The 20,313-nt window shown below is 38.4% G+C and overlaps 1 protein-coding gene across 1 annotated transcript in view; it reads right to left on the bottom strand.

Annotated features, from left to right (window-relative positions):
* Window positions 1-20,313, bottom strand: part of negr1 (neuronal growth regulator 1) — a 142,439-nt gene that overhangs the window by 100,603 nt on the left and 21,523 nt on the right. The window contains 1 exon segment of the mRNA XM_020596587.1: window positions 2-38. Within this exon segment, the coding sequence (XP_020452243.1) occupies window positions 2-38 (37 nt within the window).

Here is a 20,313-nt window from a genome sequence, read left to right as displayed (position 1 = left end):
GCCAGGCTCCTTTAGAGATTCCATCCAATAGGTAGCACCTACAGTAACGTTAAACACTTTTGTTAGAGCTGGAGAAATACATGTCGTCTAATCCTACACAACAACTGAACATAGTAAATTATTTTTTAAATATCAGGTCATTGTGCTTTCCCTCTAAAATACAATTGTATCTACTACAGACATCATAAAATTCTCTTCTGAAAGAGTGAAAGTGCACTTCTTTGCCATTATTTTCAGTCACAAGTTGAAGGCCTGGTGTAGCAGACATGGAAATGCATATTGTTTGCTTATAAAATAGGTAAGCTATTCATATGACTTACAAAAAGATTATGAGTGTGTTTCTTAAAAGGTTAGAATTCCCAATGCGTGTATTTTATACTTATGCCATATTAAAAATGGCACAGAAGAGACAGTATGTCAGACTAAAGTTGCAATTAAATTAAATAAACCAGGGTCCTTTAGAGTGACAGTAAAATCATGGTACAAGTAGTTCAATATGTTTGTTACTTAACAATTACAATTCCTGGCTATACTTTCGCATAGCGTTTCTCTGTGACCATCAATGCAAAACCAAACATCTGGTGTACAAAGTAAAGGCCATCAGTCCAGCTACAATTAGGCAAACATCCCTGGCTCTGAATAAACGGTTTTCTAGTCTCATACTGTGATTCCTGTGTGAGATTTAGACACAGCAACAAAATTAATTTTACAGAGACAAAGGGTCACTAAATGAGGCTAGTACCACTGTCAGAAAGCAGCTGTTTTACTCATCATTCCAGCCGTGTTCGGACTTAAGGAATTGCATCATATTCTGTGACAAATACTGTAATAATGAGTAGGACTAGAGGAAATCAAGTTTGGCTCTGTAGCTGTTATCAACATGCCATGCAGACTGCCAGCACCAGTAGTAAAGCCACTGAGGAAATCCGTTTGGCACAAACCACAAAGCTCTTTACCCTCTATGCCAAGAAAGTGTCTGTCATGGAAGTGGGTAGAGAACAATGGTCTAGTCCAGGTTGATCTCCTCTGGAGAAAGCGCTGCCCTAGAGGTACTGTGACAAATAAGTGGCAAACAATTGAGAATGGATTGTAATAAAAAACAACACAAGAGAGAAGTCCAGGTGCTCTGGATAGTCCACATGGACCTGTCAGTTAGTTAGCCCACTGACCACCTGAGCCAACAGTGTTCATGGCTCTTAGGCAAGATTTTGTCAAGGAGCAATAAGGCAAGATTTTTTTTTTTTTTTGCCTTTGTCAACAAAATGGGAATGTCCTTGGTCTTAAAAATTATAAGAGTATACATCTGTTTCTCCCAGTAATGGTAGATCTGTGGATTTTAAGTGCAATTTAGTTTGAAACTTGATGACCATGACCTCTCTAAAACATTAAATTTACACAAATAATGCAACATTTTTATTAGATTTTCTGTCTTTGAGAAAAACAGCTGAATGTCAAAGCTACAGTACTAAACTCTATAAAGACAGGCCTTCAGTGACTAGCAATTTAACAGACAGGCACTGCTGAGGGTGCCAGCTTAAGGTTTTAACATTAATGCACAATTCACCTGTGTGCAGCACAAAACCACTGATGTGAACAACTTGTCAACAACTTGCTGGTCTTTTATCATTATGCCCTTGTAAAAGGGTAACCATTTAAAATGTTCTCCAGAAAAAAGAAAGAAAGAAAGAAAATGATTAACTCCTTCAAAAGAGATCTGCCTGAATACATCAGTTAAAATTAGGGCTGGCTGATAAATGATATCATCGCAATATAAAATCTAAATGATAAGAAAATGGCGAACTTCAATAAAATCTTGATAAGGGACACTGCTTTATAGTACGGACAGCTTATCACATCACAGGAAAGGAGAGGATTCCAACCAATGACATGGTAGCTTTTTAAAGAACGGACAATGTAAGCCTACAAAACACACAAGGTTGGTTGGTTTAGCAGTGCACAGAACGCACCACACACGACTGTTTCTCGTAATGTTACTACATGTGAGTCACAGTGATGGGCACTCCCTCATAGTGCTCTTCTGGCTCTGCTCCTTTCATAGCCGTCCTTTTGGTGATGTAATTAAGTGCTGAAAGTACATCCAGTTTCAGGTCTGTGTCTCTGTCAGTTTGACTAAGGGTGGGCTTAGATATGCAGCAGCAGCTATTCTCAGTCACTGTGATCTCCTCTGCATTTCAGCATGGTGTACTGTATGAGCTTTTAATTTCACTATTGTCTAACAATAACAAAGCCAGTAAAATAAAAAAATAAAATAAAATAAAGCCCTACAAATAGTAGGAATCCTGAAATACAAGTCATTTGGTCCAAGCAGTTATCTTCATTTTGATGTGTGGCTAAATATCACACCAATATCACAGTTTAAAATACTCTGTGTAAAGTAAACGCCCTGCACTCAAAATGTTACTTAGTAAAAGTGCAAAGGTATTAGCATAGAAATATACTTAAAATACCAAAATTAAAAGTATTCATGTCACATTTCATATTAATGTAATTACTGAAGCACCATTATGTTCATCAGAGTCAACAAACAAATAACACAAAATAACTTGAATTATATTGTGATAACTGTCAATATATACCAAAATTAAAAGTATTCATGGCACATTTCATATTAATGTAATTACTGAAGCACCATTATGTTCATCAGAGTCAAGGAAACAAATAACACAAAATAACTTGACTTATATTGTGATAACTGTCAATACTGACTGATATGAAAAAGACTGTTGTGATAAAATATTCTGCCACATCGCCCAGCCCTAGTTACAGTGTACTGCACCTGCAGCATAACCTGCTTCTCTGCTGTCAACCCACATGATCGGTTTGTCCAAAATACACATGCTTTTGCCTTTACATGATTATATAAACTGCTGACCACAGCTGTTGTTCTGGGTGAAGAAGGAAACTACAAACTTTTGACAGCACATTTAAAGGATAGATTTGGGCTGAGGTGTTATTTTAACAGAGCTGCAGTGCCAGAAGTACAGTCTTGACATTTTTCTTCATCTCGATGTTCTTTCACTGTTTTTGCAGTTTACTTATCACTGCTGAGTGTCTTTGCACTCTCCCGCCAGAAATGATTATGGTTATCTCACTGTCTTTGTAATCTCACACCACGGAGTCATACAGATGCCTGTAAATACACCTTCTCACAAAGCTGTGTGTCAAAACAGGCCATTTTTACATTAGCACCTTGTCTCAGGAGCTATTGTTCACTGTGTGTATCGTGTAAAAATTGTATCCGTAATTGGCCTAAAAGCAGCATGAAGCAGCATCAACAAACTACCTGAAATCAGTATTGTCAACTCAACATTTCTGCAATCACCCAACACCACAGATTCAATGTAAGTTAAGTACTGACGGAGTGAAATGATTAAACACAGCTGAGCTCCATTAACTGTGTTGGAACTTGTTAAAACTGTGTTTTGGCAGGAAGGAAGTACTGAAGGACAGCCTTGTCATGACAAACACCACATGTGATCCCCAGACATCCTCCTTTTATGGGAATCAAAGTTTTAGCTGCACTGTGGGTCAAATTCGCCTGACAATGGGGCAGTTAGTGTCTTTATGCTCAACAGCGCACTCAAATTTGATAAACAAATTAGCACAGTTGTTAATTATTTCAGCTGAGACTTGTATCCAGGGCCATTGGCTTCCATTATTTCACTGATTTTGAAAAGGCTATCCATGCATTTATCAGTCCTAGGACAGACTATTGTAATGTACTGTATTCTGGAATAAACCAATCATCTCTGTGCCGTCTTCAGCTAGTACAAAACGCTGCTGCTCATCTTTTGACATGTACAGTACAGTAAACATGACCATATAATCCCCATTCTCACCTCACGTCACTGGCTTCCAGCTTGTTATAGAATTGATTTTAAGCATTTGTTGTTTGTGATTAAGGCTTTAAATGATTCAGGCTTGTCACTGTGGAACAGCCTGCTTTTAAATCACAACTGAGGACTTACTTTCTTTGACATTTGAGTCTCCTTAGACACTGATGTACAGTACCTACTTGGTCTTCCAGGTTCAGTTATATGTGTTTTAAGTGTTTTATATTTTTATCTGGTTTTGATTATTTTCCGAGTTGTGAGACACTTGCTGTTTCATAATTGTTTTGTTTGTTTTTACTGTTAAGCACTTATACTCTAAGTATACTCTATATAAATGAATTTGCTTTGAGAAGTTAAGCTGCCATTGTTGTACCTTTTACAGTATTTCATTTTAAATAATTTCTCATCCTGTTTTACTAGACAGAGAGATGTGTCACAACAGATCCTGTTTAATAATGGTATAGAGTGTCTTGTTTTTCCTTATTTCCTTGAGAAGACAACATATTTTTTTCTCTGGATGTTTCTCATTAAAAATAACATGCAATACCATGGGCCACCATCTTGAGTATTAAACACCAACGGCAATAAAAAAAAGCCATGTCATTAGCCATGTCTTTCCACTTCCACATTTTTCTTGTTCATCCGTTCAGTTACAGCACAAAATAGATAATGCCATGGTGGTCTTTGCTTTCATCAAAACCCTTTTCTCCAGGAGCTCACCAGGATCCAGGCTTCCCATGGTTCATACAAAGCCCAAGTAATTATTCTACAGATTTTAGAGCATCCACTCTGAAGCAGTTTGACACGTAAAACGTGCACTAATTGATACTTTTACATATCCCTGCTTCTGACAAGTGACTGCAGAGGAGCCAGACTCATTACAAGCTTTTTTTAATTTGGTTTTTGGCTCACAAATAACAATGTTCAATTTAAACTGTAGTGATAATGCACAGTGTATAAAAAAGCAAAGTGATAAGATGGTTTTTGAGCAGATCACATGAATAGAAAGCGATGACAAGCCATTAATTACAGTATGGCAGCTGATATGAAAAGCAGATTCTTATCCATTTAGTCAATCTGATTCAAGCTCATTGATCAGATGCCATAATTAACACTGGGTCATCATCCTGACCCAGATTCTTATTTGCGGCATAAAATAGTTTTCTAGGTTCCTCAGCTGTAAATATTATTCCTGGCACCAAAGCTGCATATCTTGTCTTGTGTTTCACAGTCTAGCAGCTCAGATTCAGCACTTTTTTTCCTCTACATTTGGCAAAGGAAATAAAATACTTCTGGCTGGGTTCATCTGAGATCTATTGTTATATAATAAAGAGGATGTTTAAGCTTTAAGCCATGCATTTCTCTATGTTTTTTCCAAATAAAATTAAAAGGATAACAACACAACCTCCTTAAATACAGTAAATACAACAGCTTAGATTTAGTTTTAGCTTTTATCATTTCTAGTTTGTCACAAGTTACCGTAAATGCTGAATAAGACCATTACATTTTCTTGATTTTGGCCTGTATAACATCTGAAATAATTGAAATATGCTCATCATAATATCCTAGAGCATGGCCCAAACCCCTTAATAGTTTACTTGTGTAAGACAAAGAAAAGCATCAAATTCTCACATGGCCGAAACAAACCTTTAACATTTTTGATTTAAAATGTCTTAATTATAAAAAAAAAACCTCCAGATTCATTTGATTTGACCAGCTAACTGATTAGTTTACTCTTGTGAACATGCAAACAAACGGTTTACAGTTCTAGCCAACATGGAGCGATATTAGCATTTTAAATGCAACAGAATTCATATGTGACACTGAACCAAAACAATAAAACTTCAGGCTGTAAAATGTCATTTGATTACTCAGCAGCTACATTACATAGACATACAGTATTAAGTAAAGGTCCATTTTATTCTTCAGGACAGTGTCAGCTGACAGCACTTCCTCACATGATCGTTTGTACTGATGGCATAGCTGAGATTTCTGCATAAGCAACTGGCTTTGTAGATTTAGAGATGGGAACAGTTTCATTTTGTTGCAAATGAGAGTGACAGTTCTTTACTATATGAGCAAAATCAGAAATTCACCTTAAATCACAGCTTGCCTGACACAATCAAATCTGTGACCATTAAAAAAAGCAACAGCCAACATTCTAAGCTATCCAAACAGTCGGCCCTGCTTCATTTCTGTCATCCGACATGTTGAATGACACTCAGCCACTGAAGCATAAATTAAGCCTCAGACACCGAGAAGACCACCTAAAATGTTTCACTTTCCAGTCCATGTTAAACTGGAGTATTGTAAGTGAGAAAATTACTGTGCATGGTATCACTGTAGTGGAACATCTGCTTAAAGACAATGCTTTTATGTTTCTGTTAATAGCTACACCCACTTAACCCGCTTGAATGAACTAAGTGTTTTAAAGAGCATAATGAGCGAGTGTGATACAGCCATAAAAATGTATGAGGAAAGCCCTTTAATAATAAAGTCAGGGACAGATGTTTTATTCCATTTTAGCCGTTTCACGCATAAAGAGAATGATACTGTAATGACTGTACCTGCATTGTATGCTCTGCAGCCTTTACAACGATTCAGTGCCCTCAGCAGAGCTCAGCTGTCCAATGAATCCTCAAATGAGAACATGCATTTCACAGTGACTGACTGGAAATTGAAGCACTAGTGAAAGGAAACTAGGTTTGATCACTGAGTGAAAACCCAAGTTCCCCTCAAAGAGTTTGTGTGCGTGTGTGTGTGTGTTTAGATAGCTAAGGTATTTCTGTTTAAAAATGGCTCAAACAATTTACTGATTATCAAATCAGTGGCAACTAATTGCTTCAGCTTTAATAATACACTGTATTACCATGGAAACTGGAAAGACAAAAAAATCACAATACAAACTACTAAATATTTGGAAATCCATAATGTCAGTATCCAAAAAACATCTTCAAGCACTAACTTTTATATTAAGATAGTATTCCACCAAGAAGAAGTAAAAATCTTTCTGTCACTATTCCATATATTCAGTAATGGGAAAGAAAATGCTACTTTGGTTTGTCTTAATGTGGCTGTAAACTGAATATTTATGGGTTGTGAACTTGTAAAAATTAAAACTTTCCAATATTTTCCAGCAATTAGTTGATTACACATGAAAATGCCGTGCAGATGAATCAATAATGAGAATCACTGCAGCCCAGCATACAACGTACAGCATATGCAGTATACTGTACATTGTATGCTTGTCCCTTTGAGCATAGGTGTTGGTTGTGCTGCTGGTTGGGTGTATTGGGGTGCAGAGTGGTTGCAAAGAATGAGGAAGAATGAGCACATACTGTAGTGCTGTGCAATCAAGGTACGGAGCACCAGCCTCTTAATCCCTAAAATAATCCTTTCAACTGTGGCCGGTGGGACACATCTAAAGCCTTCCAGCTATAATCCACACAGAACCAGTGCTGAAACCAACACCTAACATCACAGTCACAGAGAACACTATCTCGCAGACTTTAAAAACTCCAAAATCTCACTTGAGAGAAAGAAGACTTTGAAGTTTACCTTATCATTTTTTTTATTTTTTTTTTTTTTTATTATTACAGTAGTGTATCATTTTTGCCTGAAATGACACCGAGATGGATCCTTTGACTGAGGGAGCAGCAAGGAATTGTCAGACCCTTGACAACATACAAAATCAATGCCCCCAGTCTGAAGTTCTTGCAAACAGAAACTGTACAGTATCACCCTGTCCCCTCCAGCTTTGCCCTCCTTGTCCTTCTTCTTGCCAGTGCATACAAATGAGGTGACCCATGTTTGAATGGCTTTGGTTGAATGGTTTTATCTTGTTTCTAGGGGTGTGACGAGATCTCATGCCACGGGATCTTGCAATATTAAAATGTGATGATATTTCTCGAGGAAAAAGCTGTCTTGCTTTATCAGTACATAACAGAACCAGGCCAGTATGACTTAGTGTGACCATATGTTCACAGTAGTCTGACAAAACCACAACTCTCTGCTGTGTTTTAACACACAGAGCTGTATTAGTCAGGGGTGATACGGCCAAGTTGCGAAGAGTCGGCGTGAGTGACTTCATTCACATTTCCAACCTGTGAGTTTCTGTTGTGTTTTGGTTAGCTATGCTGCTAATGTAGCCACCAGTGTGTCTATATTGATAGATTTAACACCATTTAACATCCAGTATGTCCGTGCAGATTCTCAGTCATCCAGGTCATAGTAAACTAAAAAAAACTTAGAAAAAATCAACTGGACTAGATTTCTAGGTCGAAGACGTTTCACCTCTCATCCAAGAGGCTTCATCAGTTCTTACTGACTGGTGTTGAGCCGGAGATATTTATCCCCCTCGGTGGTGTTTCAGTCCATTGAAGGCCAATAATGTCCCTTAACGACTGAGTCGTTATAGCCTAGTATCGTTGAGAGTCATTACCTGTCTTTGAATCCTCCCCTGTCGACCGACGCCTATTGTCCTGGTGGGCATGTTTGGGCAGAGATCTCAAAACAGGGTTGTAGATGGAAGACAAGTTGTGTCTTAGTCCACCACCCCTATATGCTCCTGCTAACAAGGTAAACAAAAGACTCTCTTTTCTGTAAGCACCCACATCCCGATCGCTCCCCCATACATGACTGGTCAATGCAGCGCCTTTGCCAGATGATGCTACCGTCCAGTTCTGTGCCATGAGGGTAAAAATAGCATCGAGAGTCACACACAGCTTCACTTAGAAGTTCATGAATAGTTATAAGGTTTGAGGAGACTCATGTGAACTCATATAGGAGAGAAACCAGTCAGTTGAGTTTGTGGTAAAACCTTTTACAATGCTTGCATATTGTTGTCTTTAACTGCATATGATAATTCATACCCAGAAAGTAGAACTGAAGCGACATTCATTACAAGATGATTAGTTAAAACATTTCAAAATGCACTTGCATTATTTAGCATTTTGTGACTTTTGGTCAAATAAAATACTATTTTTGCATTTATATATTTCATCATTGATGATTTCTAAAACATTGTGTTCAATTATTGTCTTGTCTTGTTCTCGTTAACCCAATATTGCGTATCATCTTGTCTCATGAGCTTAGTGTATCATCACACCCCCACTTGATTCATACATGTGGAAGTGGCTGAGTCAAAGCAAACGGCAGTATGTAACTAGGAAAAAGTCATCTTGGCTCACATGTGCAAGATTTCACAAGCACTTAATTTCAGTATGAGCAGAAGTCAACAACAGTCTTTTCACTCAGACTAATTCATGTACAGAAAATCATTCAGAGCTCTACATGAGTAATCTCGAGATTAATTCGCATTATTGATTTTTTTTTTCCAAGCATCGACAATGATTGAATGAATTCAACTGCCAGTGAATAAAAAATGAATGGGGCTTAGAAATTAGCAGTTGAATAAAAGTTGATAACTGAATTTCTGAGAGGATAAAGAGTAGCATTTGCTGAGCCATAACTGGTGAATATTCTTCCACTCCAGACAATTCCTCCTATATTATATGTGAATATTTGATGTGTAATACATTCACTTCAAACTCTGGTCCACTGCACAACCAGATATTGTTAAACATCACGTTCAAAATGGAGCTGGACAAAGCATGATCAAACATTAAATCAGTCAAATAGTATATTGTCAAGAAATTTATTTCCTAAGGCAAACTCTGCAATTATTCAGTATCACAGTCAGGTAGCACGTCTGTTAACACAGCACTGGACCAGAAATTCAGTACGACTGCATCGCTATCACTACTTACAGTAAAGACAACTTTATAGAGTTTAGTACGGCTGGACCTAATCATTTGACTATTCGGATATTCATTCATTGGGTAGATAATTTAATTTTACTATTTCAGACAGCAGGAAATTTCAATGCAGCCTGAGTCCAGTGATGAAGAGGAAAGAGAACATGATGGAGACAGCTTAGTCCGCTAGCTGGTACTAACATCTCCAAATAAGCCTACGCATTACTCGGCTAGACTGACCAGATATTACAAATCTAAATGCTTACTTTCGTGACTGAAAAAATGTCAAAACTTAATAAAGTAGCATAAGCCCAATCTTAGGATGAAATATTCAAAGATCCTGGTTCTATAAATCATAAGCAAAATGTTGTTAAAACACAAATGTCACCTCTTTACTGTAGTGAGGTAGATAGACAATGACCTACAACTTAATTTTTTATCCAAAATAGCCATTTTGATGAAATATCATTTGTGCAGCCAGCTGCAAGACAGTTGCGCAGGGACTGTCTACAAACACTGAAAAGAGGTCCTACAAAAATATTCAATAGCTTCGTTCTTAGGTACATTTTTCCAAACTGTGTTGTGGTATAACCAACAGAAGACCAGTGATCCATGATTTTGGTGACACCTGGTGACCCCAGTATTTCTTTTTAGTGTTGCACTTTGTAGGTGGTCCCTGCACAACCATCTCACAGAGAAATTGCCATCAGGACAGCCCTAGTGTTTAGGATTACTACGGTGTGCTCTGGTACCTATATCTAACCAGCATTTACTTTTCATCCATTTGGCCATTTTAAAAACGATCTCATGGACAGGGCCCCCCACCAGAACAGATTCACTGGCATTCAATTCTCATTTGATCTTCCGGTAGCAGTGACTCACAGTGATAAACAGTGAGAAGATGAATGAGTCTGTATTTCTTTCATGAAATGGAAACATGCTGCAGGCTTAAGACACATTTTAAATCACTTCACTTATTTTAGCTTTCTCCAGGCCCCCTGCAGTGCAAAGCAGGCACAGTTTGCCTTCTTAAGCAATACAGTACACTTCATTGTATCAAGCAATTTTAATTTCAGAAAAGCATTTTAAAAGGTTCGAAATGGAATTTGACCTACAGTATCTCTGCTTTCAGGTGAGAGAGAGCAAAGTGCTGCGATCCACACAATGTGCTCAATGTCCAAGCAGATGAGCCAGAGGGGAGTATAAATAGCTTCCAAGGTTCTTTAGATGGTCCTTTCATTAATGGTATTAGACACCCATCTTTCACAGAGGCTAACACTGCCTTGAGGTGTCAAATGGAAAAGAGAGATGATATTGAATTGAAAAGAGTAAATGGGCCTTTACCCTCTGCAATTAACAGGACTTCAACCTTGTATTTTTAACACAACCTTTAGAACTCCTGGTGGAGAGCTCTGTGGGTATTTGGTCAACGTATGACTAATATGAGATAGGCACATAGCTAACTAAAAGGCCTTTTAGATTCCTGCCAAGTGACTGTAATTACTTGTGGATGCAGGAACCTCCAACAATGTACTGCCTAAATCAAATTATCCTGTCCTTCAAAACCGATGGCTCAACACCACACACTGCCACCTCCCTGTGGTTCCAGCATGCAAAGGGACTGACAAGTTAGCAATTTCTTTCCAAGAACATGTTAAAAAACAAAATGAAAACTTGTGTCATCCTTAAAACTTAGCTGTTGTTCACCAAAAACCAGCGATTATTTCTTATTAATGCGCCAACTGCGAGCGTGACTGACTGGCATTTGACATTTCTACTATGAATGCATCTTTTTGTAATTCCTCCCCTATGAAAGTAAGGGGGAGTGTTACATGCAATAGCTGGGAAGGAGAAGAAAATGCAAAAATGACAGATAACTGGCTTTCTGCTGTGTATTGGAGACCGAGAGATCAAACTGAGGTGAGCAGTGGGCAGTTGATAAACACAGAAACACCTAAAGCTCAAGATCACATCTTCAACTTGCCTGCCCAGCCAACATGAGCAAAAATCAAGATTATCAGAGGTGGGGGACTCGAGTCAGACTTAAGTCACAAATTTGAGGAATTGAGACGTGCTTGACTAACACTGGTAAAAGACGCGACTTGATTTTGACTTACACGTTTTATTTAGAAGAATTTCTGATAACCAAGAAAGGCATGCTTTTTTTTATTTACTAGCTAAGGGTTAGTTTATCACCTAAAAATGCAATAATCAGAGGAGGTTTGTAAAATAAAACTTTTTGTGATCATTGTCTTTTAACCAATTTAAATGTGAGTGAGGTAGATCAGCAGAATATTGTATATTATTTTCTGATTCAAAGGGCTAAGGATAGAAAGTGTCATATGCTGTACACATTATAAAAGCCCCTTGAGGGCAATCTGCAATACCAGGTACAGAGATAAAATCTGACTTGACTCACAGAGCAGAAGCCAACTGAAGTCATAAGGCAAGAGATGCCATCACCAAGTATGATAAGAAACTACATCTGGATTTGAAGAGGTAAGAGGACAAATCATTCATATTCAAGTAATGTTTAGCCAGTACACCGCAAAACCACCAATATTATCAGAACCATCAGAAGTGAGAGTGAAAGCTTGTCAGATTGCCTTAATGACTGTGGCTGATTGGTGATTATAAAAGAGAGCAGATATAGACCAGCTGGACGAATACACGTTGTCACTGCTGTGCCACAATCAACGTGAAAGCTTGTCAGATTGCCTTAATGAATGTGGCTGAACGTTTCATTATTGAGCTACTGTGTTATTACTGCTACTATTAGATGCCTGGCTTATAAATCCAAACTATTAGGAAATCTCAGTGCTTCTTTTACCATTTTTTTGTATTTATAGTCCTATAAGAAGCCATAATAACAAACCCTTCATAGACTTGTGCTGCTGAAATAATTTCAAAAGGCATGAATACTGAGTTTTCTTACTGAGATGTTAAACTGCTTGAAAGACAAATACAAAAATTCTGTCAAGCCCAAAATGTTATTTCCCCATTTTTGGAAATGTTCTTTGGGATTTAAGACTTTCACACACTGCTGTATTTCTGAATTCATGGTGATGTTTCTGAGCATGGAAGGCATTTTTTAGCATCTGCTTTCCCAAATCTAGCCACCCGTTCTGAGGTAGCCTATTTGCTCTGCATACTTCTGTTACCGTTTCTGAGCTGGCATGGACTACCCTGAACAGCTCAGTGGGGACATCTGCCTCCCACAGCCATCTGTGCCCAGGTCCTTCTAATCCTCCTCTCCCTGTCAACCTTTCTCTTTTCTTAGTTGTCTCTCTAGCTTGTACATGTACTACTTCAAACACATACTTATATGCACAGGTACTACTTCAAACACACACTTATATGCACACATACAGAACTTACACACAGTCACACCGTGGAAAGACTCATTATAGTGCTCAATCCATGCAGACAGCTAAAGACATCCACATCAGTTATAAATGACAGCTGTAATTCGTAGCACAAAAAGTGGGTCAGCATGCTGCAGCTTTTAAGAGTGTGATGTTTCATTGAGGTGACAACGAGATGTGTGCTGAGAAAATTGCCTATGGATACTTCAAAGTCATAAAAAAAGCAGGAAAGGTTATATTAACAAAAAATAACATTTGAACATCTCTTATTAATTGTTCAACTTAATTTTTTTTTCCCAGATGGACAAATCCTTATTCAGGTCCACTACTCACCACCTCATTTGTTTGTGTCTTGAAGTATGTATGAGGTGATTCCTTTCATCAGTATGTGTCTGGTTGGGTATTCTGCTGCCCTACAGTCTGCCAACACCACTCACCAGCCATGTGACAGGGCAGGCATGGCAGTGCGCCAGGGAAAGCAAAGGAAGTGGTGAGTCAGAGGTATAGGTCAAGGCTGGATGTGTGGTAGACCTGCTCACTGTGTGTTAACCCGGGACTGCTAGGGTTTACAGATGAGTTTACAGCGCTCAATAACGGAGCTTAAACCTCAAGTTAAATCAGACAAACCCCTAACAAGTGTGTTTGTGTAATGTCTAGACTGTGCAAGGACTCTTGAGATGGCAAAGAATGCTGAGCTTGTTGTTTTTAAATGTCACTGCAGATGACTGCTTTAAGGGCGGAGGGAGCCATGATGAATTGTTTTAACTGACAATTACTGTAAAGTAAAACTTTAAAATTACTACAAATCTCATGGGCAACTTCACTGTTAATGCACCATATGGTAAGGTATTTAGAACCATCAGGATTCTTTTGTTTTTTTATCATTATTATGCACTAATATATTTCACACTATGATACTGAACTTCATATCAAAGTAGTAACATGCATTCTGTTCCTTTTTACTGGCTATGCATTTAGCAGACAAATTTACATTAAGTAATTTATTTTTATAGAAAGAACTGGTTCACTTCAGACAGTCTGAAAGTGATGAAAAGCCTATTTTTAAAGACTAATGTTTGTAGCTCTCCACAGCGGATAGCCGAAGTACAAAGGTATAGAAAGTGGTAGAGCTGAAATGCTCCTTAAGTTAAACAAATTTCTGATGCTGATTGTGACAAAGGCACTTTCAATATAGAAAACAGAGTAGGGAAAACTGGAAGTCTGATTCTCCCTGATGTTCACCCTACATTTTTAAATGTAGCTTTTACTTAAAGGTAGGGTTGGGGATTCAAGAGTTTCCCACAAGGCCTGGCAGACAGATGTGCTACCGCTCTGTTTTGATGGCTAAAACTAGTAAGCTATGGCAGAGGAGGTACCCACAGCAGCTTACATTTGCAAACAGAGACCATTGTTACAGGCCAGCCTTCCCCTTTAAGATGTATATAGGTATTGTTGTTGTTGTTGTTGTTGCCAGAAGTTGCCAGGATTGTCAGAACACAGTATTTTCTGCTCTGTAAGCCACAGACAAGTCCATACTAACTGCAGAATCAGCTTGGATGATATTGGCTTCAAATTTAGTCAGGAAACATTTTGCTATAACAGCAACATTCATAATACTTTGAAGAAACAAAGTCAATATAATGTCCTGTATAATGCTTCCTCATTCTTTGGCTAAACTTTATTAGATACAGTGAGCTAAAATGCTTTGGAGAATCTGGCACTGAATGGAGGCTAATAACTATCATAATGAAGCCGGTGTGAATACTGATGTCTCCATTTACATCCAAATGAATAGTGAATGTACAGTCTGTTAGACAGCTAACCAGTGGTACTGTGTACAGACAGTGATGCATGTGCTGGCATCTTTACATTCAATAACAGCTGAGGTGAAACAATGTCTAAGCCTTTTTAACACACAGACATCAACATTTGCCATAATTTGAATGCCAAGCAGCCGAACACTGACTAAAGGCTTAACTGAAAATTGGGAAAGCTTTGAGTTGAAATGTCTGCAGGAAAGGAAGAAAATATCTTTTTGCAGTAACACAGACGAAAGTATTGATAATGCACTGATACGAATGTATGTGTGATATGAATGTGATTGCATCTTATTAACAGGTTTGGTCTTGTAGAACCCTTGTCTCTATTTAAAGGTGCAGTGTGTGAAATTTAGTGACATCTAGCAGTGAGCTTGCAGATTGCAACATTCAGCAAAACTCTCACACACATTAATTAGCCCTCACTGTGACTACCATAAATGTAGGACAAACTGCACACTTGGAAAACAAGTGCGGCCGACATGACCAAGCCAAAGTTAACAGCAGCTCACTTGACCACAGTTGGTTACTCAACATGTTCTAGCTAAAGCTATCAAACAAAAACTTCAGGTTAACTTTACTTGTTAAACTGAATTACCTATCCAGCAGAAAACAGGCAACTTCATCATCATTCTGGAAACATCTGTGCCTCACCAAGAATTTCCAACTGGGAGAGCCCACGCCATTGTTTTCCTCTCTTGTGCCATCGCTTATCGTGTTTCTTCGTGTTTTTGCTTCTTTAGACAACAGGGATTCATGCGGTCTTCCTTTTTCATGTGTTACAGGTTAACTACAAGCCACCATTTCTTCAAATTATAGTTATTAAACTCATGACAGTGCTTCCTCTTGTGTCTAATGTTGTTCTTCTTCATCTTACAAGTGTCGTGTATAGAATTAATTCACAGGGAGAATCACTGCAGTGCCAATCATCATTTATTGAACAATATGTTGTAATATGGATGGAGAGGGAGAGAAACAGAACCACCTGGATTGCTCTGCAAAGTTTCTGGGGTCTGTGTCTGTCTTCTCAAGTCTTCACATTCACCCATACGCTCTTCAAGTCTCAGTCTGTCCCAGTCCAAGTCTCTTCAGCTTTGCAGCATCCTAAATAGCTATCTATTTCCCAACTTCCGCCAATTGTCCAGGTCTTGCTATCCATCAGGCCCCCACCCTGGTATCATTTCTCTATTTTTGGGAAACCCCTACAGCCAGTTACTGAGAAACAGGAAACTGGCCCCCATGATCATGCAGAGAGAGAAGTACACAGAAGAACAAAGAATTCTAACCATACTTAAAGTTTAACTAACATTGGCCTAATAAGTATTAACTATATCAAGTTTGCTTTTTCCACTACACAAGTGTCTTCAAATCATTACTCCAAATCTAGGCTGCTATTTCAGTGTGAAAATGTGAAATTTGTCTGTTCATGGATACTGTAAAAAACATGGCGACTTCCATGATAAGGGAAGCGCTCATAAAAAGGCTCATTCTGAACTAAAGAAAATAAAATGATTCTTCTGGTGATTATGCATTAAAGAAAATATGACTATACATACTAGAGCCTTTTTCTGCTAATACTGTAAATCCTTCTAAATTTTACACACTGCGCCTTTAAAAACATAAAACCTTAAAAACAGTGTAGCTGCCTTAGCTTCTAACATGCTTTTGGTTACAAAATGAAGGTATTTTATTGACAACTTTTCTATGCTAAATCCCCTGCTGGCATAGCTCATTGAACATTGATAGATAAAACACTATTTGTGTGCATATCAGGTCTAATGCCAGGTGGTGTCAGACCTTCATTGTATTCACATGACATAGGAAATGCTGTTTTTAAAATCCCTCTGCCATAAACCATGACATTAACAGGGGAGTGTTTGTTATTGTTCTCCTGCAAAGCTTTATCCACCTTTTTTGATATGCTCTGTCCATGGTACAAATGGACAATCCTTCAATGTCAGAGGACGCTGGAACCCCTGCACAGTCCGATAGGTACAACCACATTAATCACCCTGACAAAGGGAAATAAGCAATTGCCACAGCACTTAACTGGTTTCATTCTTCTGCAAATATTGGAATAAATACAGTGAGGAGAAGAGAGGTCCCTCTGGGCATAGTCATATTGTGCATGCCCTATTTGCGCTTACTTGCTTGCTTTAAGGACAGTCCTGTCTCTCAGTGTTACGCATACATACAGTACACACAGTTTCCCCACTCCCTAGAGAGTGGGTGAATTAACTGGGTTGTACACCAGTTTCAACATCCTGCTTTTACCACAAAACATTAGGAAATGTTTCATCCAAAGCCCCTAGTAATATCAGAAGTATGGCGTGTAGACGCAGTGAGATGTTTCAGGGGATGCCTGAAGCCTACCACAAGTCTGTTAATTATCATGACAGAATTCAGCAGATTGCTTAACACCAGGCTAGAGTACTGCATTGTGTTGAACTTTCCTATATATATTATTCAAAAGCAGTGTTGTGAATATTAAAATGTTTTTTTCAGCATTTTTAAGTGTGTGTGTGTGTGTGTACACATGTTTGTATGGAAGGAGGCGGCAGAAGGCTGGATGAATACAGAAATTCATTGAATGCTTCTCTGTTTAAAATGCAGTGCCTGTGTGTTGGCAGGGACCAAAAAGTCCTTAGTTAAGCTAATCACCAGTGCATTTGGCAAGGATTACACTCAGCCTAGGGTTTGTCCCACAAATAGGGTCTCTGATTCATAACAGTGATTTGAGTAAGTAATTTTATTGATAGAGTAAATCCTCCATTCTGAGATTGCTTTAATCACTCCAAGGAAGACATCAGTAAAACAGTAGAACACAATATAAAATTATTTAAAGCATCTAGAGTATGTGTGGGTTCTAGCTGGATTGACTTGAGGACACTTTGTCAGCAAACCAAAAGTCTAAAAGTTACTATCTGATGATAACCAACAGGGGGTACATGGGTTGGAGAGGCACTTATTTACCTCACTCCACCACAGCCCAGGGTGTGTTGCACTTAACTCACTGAAGAGGTGGTCAGCAGGGTGAAAAACAATCCAATTCCTTCAGGAGTGTCAACACTGGTGTACAGTTTAAGAAGCGGTCCAACAATCCAAAGCCCTGGGCAGTGCATTCAACATAAGCAGAACCAAGCAATTTGAGTTAAATGATGAACACAGGACAGTTTTTAAGTTCCCTTCCTCCATGTTGACTTTTTCTTCTTGCTTAACCTACAAGAGCAGTGGTGAGCAACCGTGTGCCATCTAGACCAAGTATCTGTGGGCAGTTTTTCTGGTTAGTTTCTCCTCTTGTTCACTGAAATCACTGGCACCTCACACCAAGGGAAATTAGTGGGTTACTAAATTTGCTCTGGCTTTCTTGCACACTCTCTTTGGTTGGTCCTCATCAAATTAACATTTATGATGTTACCCAGGTTAATGTACCATGTGTTTGCATTTCAATTGTCATTTGCAAAGATATAATGTGATTAATATGCATGTCCAGTTCACTGGGACATAAAGAAACTGGCCTGATGATATTGCACACTGCGAGATGCAGACAGGCCTATTAATTACAGGTTCTGTGTTTACAATTAGCATTACATCAATCATTTACAGTACATACATTATAGAGTAACAAAATCATATTTAATGTTCACCAGTGTTGTTCGTTAGTTGTCCGTCATTATGGCAAAATGTGTTACAGCACATACACTAAATTATAACTATTTCCAACTTCTCAAGACCCAAGTACTACATTAAACCGGACTAAAATCCTGCTTCTCTTTGAATCCTGTGGCACAAAGAGAACCATGATGATAATAATGACAACTCATTTGACATAAAGAAGCCAAAGGAAAAGCAAAGTCATACAATTTCAATATAAATGGCATAATTGCATTTTTCATGAGGGCATGGACATTACCCAAATCCGCCATTGTCATGTTTATAACACTTGCCTGTTACCACATGGTTAAGCATAATTAGTTGGAGTTAAATTAGAGTACTTTTGTACTGAAGAAGAAATTGCTCTTATTGTCTGGAAACTGTTCTGCAGAAAAACCCAAGCATCTGGATTGTGGGGGAAAAATGGTTATTGGCAGTGTGCAGGAAACCAAATTATACAATAAGTTTTGCATTAGTGACAATAATCTTCCAACTTATTAAAACACAAAAAAATCATCCAAGTGCAGCAGCACACACATCGCAATTTGGTTTAATTCAGTAACCTACCAGCATCCTGATTATTTGCTATTCTTCTCATTAATCTCCTTAATGACAAAACCAATCAAAAATTAGGGAGAAAATTTGCTCCTTCTGCTTAGCACAACCAATCAATTGCATTAAGTCACTGAAACATGTGCAGAGGCAGTGACACAGCTCCAAAAGCAACCCCACACTGGCACAAAAACATATTAACCATCATGATGTTGTTATCTAAATCCTATTAAATGATGGATTTTGGCCCGATTCTTCTCCACCAATGTGCCAGTAGTAAAGGGGAACAATGGGAGAATGCAAGTGAACAGGTTCATTAAGCTCATGTAAATTGCTGTGGGATCCAGGACTTTAGCATCTTGGCAACTAGGATAATAATGGTAAAAGAGAAACACCCAGCACAGAATCCATCTCTGCCCTTCCTTGGGCATTATTATGCCTCACCAGCTCTGACTGCTCATTACTGACATTGCATACAATCAAATGAGCCAATGGCAAATGAGCGTGTGCACAAACACACAATACTGTACACTGTGGGGACTGAGGGGATGGAATGATGGTTCTGCACAACATACAACAAACTCAGCCCATCAAACACTGACAAGAGATGCAGCACTAAACTGATTTTGTGTTTCAGACTCATCCCTTTTCATCATGCAAACAACTGAGATCACAGCACTGGAGTGTACTGTATGCAACCAGCCCGGTCCTCCCATACCCATTTCACAGGGAATGTAATTTTAGCTGAGGGTAAAATGGCTGATAAGAAGTAAAGTAGTAAAGCTCCTAAATTGGATGGTTACAAAAGTGTGGGAATCTAAATAAGATGCATGGGCTGCAGCCTGTAACCTATATGATTTTTTTCCTTATCAGTTTATGAAACATGCAATTAGTTGAGGATGGCCGGAAGGTTTACTGAATAACCCCATTACAGAGAACAGTGTTAAATAGGAAAGTGCCTAAAGGCAAATGTAATGGGTTTTTCCATTGACATGCTTTCTATTTGATACAAGAGAATGCCTTACTTGCTCTTAATTTGGGTCTTGGACACCTTGAGCTGGATTGGGGGCATTTTTTAAATAATTCATAAATATAAAACTACCTGAATGTTGAAGCACAATCCAAGCTACTGTTCATTGTTCAATTAACTATAAACATCTGACTGCACGTGTGTCTTAAGAGACTAGCAAGCCTCCTTTGTAGGTTATGATTGAAAAATAATATTTTGCAAGAGTTATTATAAGCATGCACCCTACAATAATTACACTGGGAAGCAAGTCATATCAACAATGCGAAAATCAGGACATAAAGGAAT

This window comes from Monopterus albus, unplaced genomic scaffold (genome assembly GCF_001952655.1).
Source record: "Monopterus albus unplaced genomic scaffold, M_albus_1.0 scaffold31.1, whole genome shotgun sequence".
Lineage (NCBI taxonomy): Eukaryota > Metazoa > Chordata > Actinopteri > Synbranchiformes > Synbranchidae > Monopterus > Monopterus albus.
Note: the sequence above shows the minus strand (reverse complement) of the source record. Positions and strands in the feature narration are given on the sequence as shown.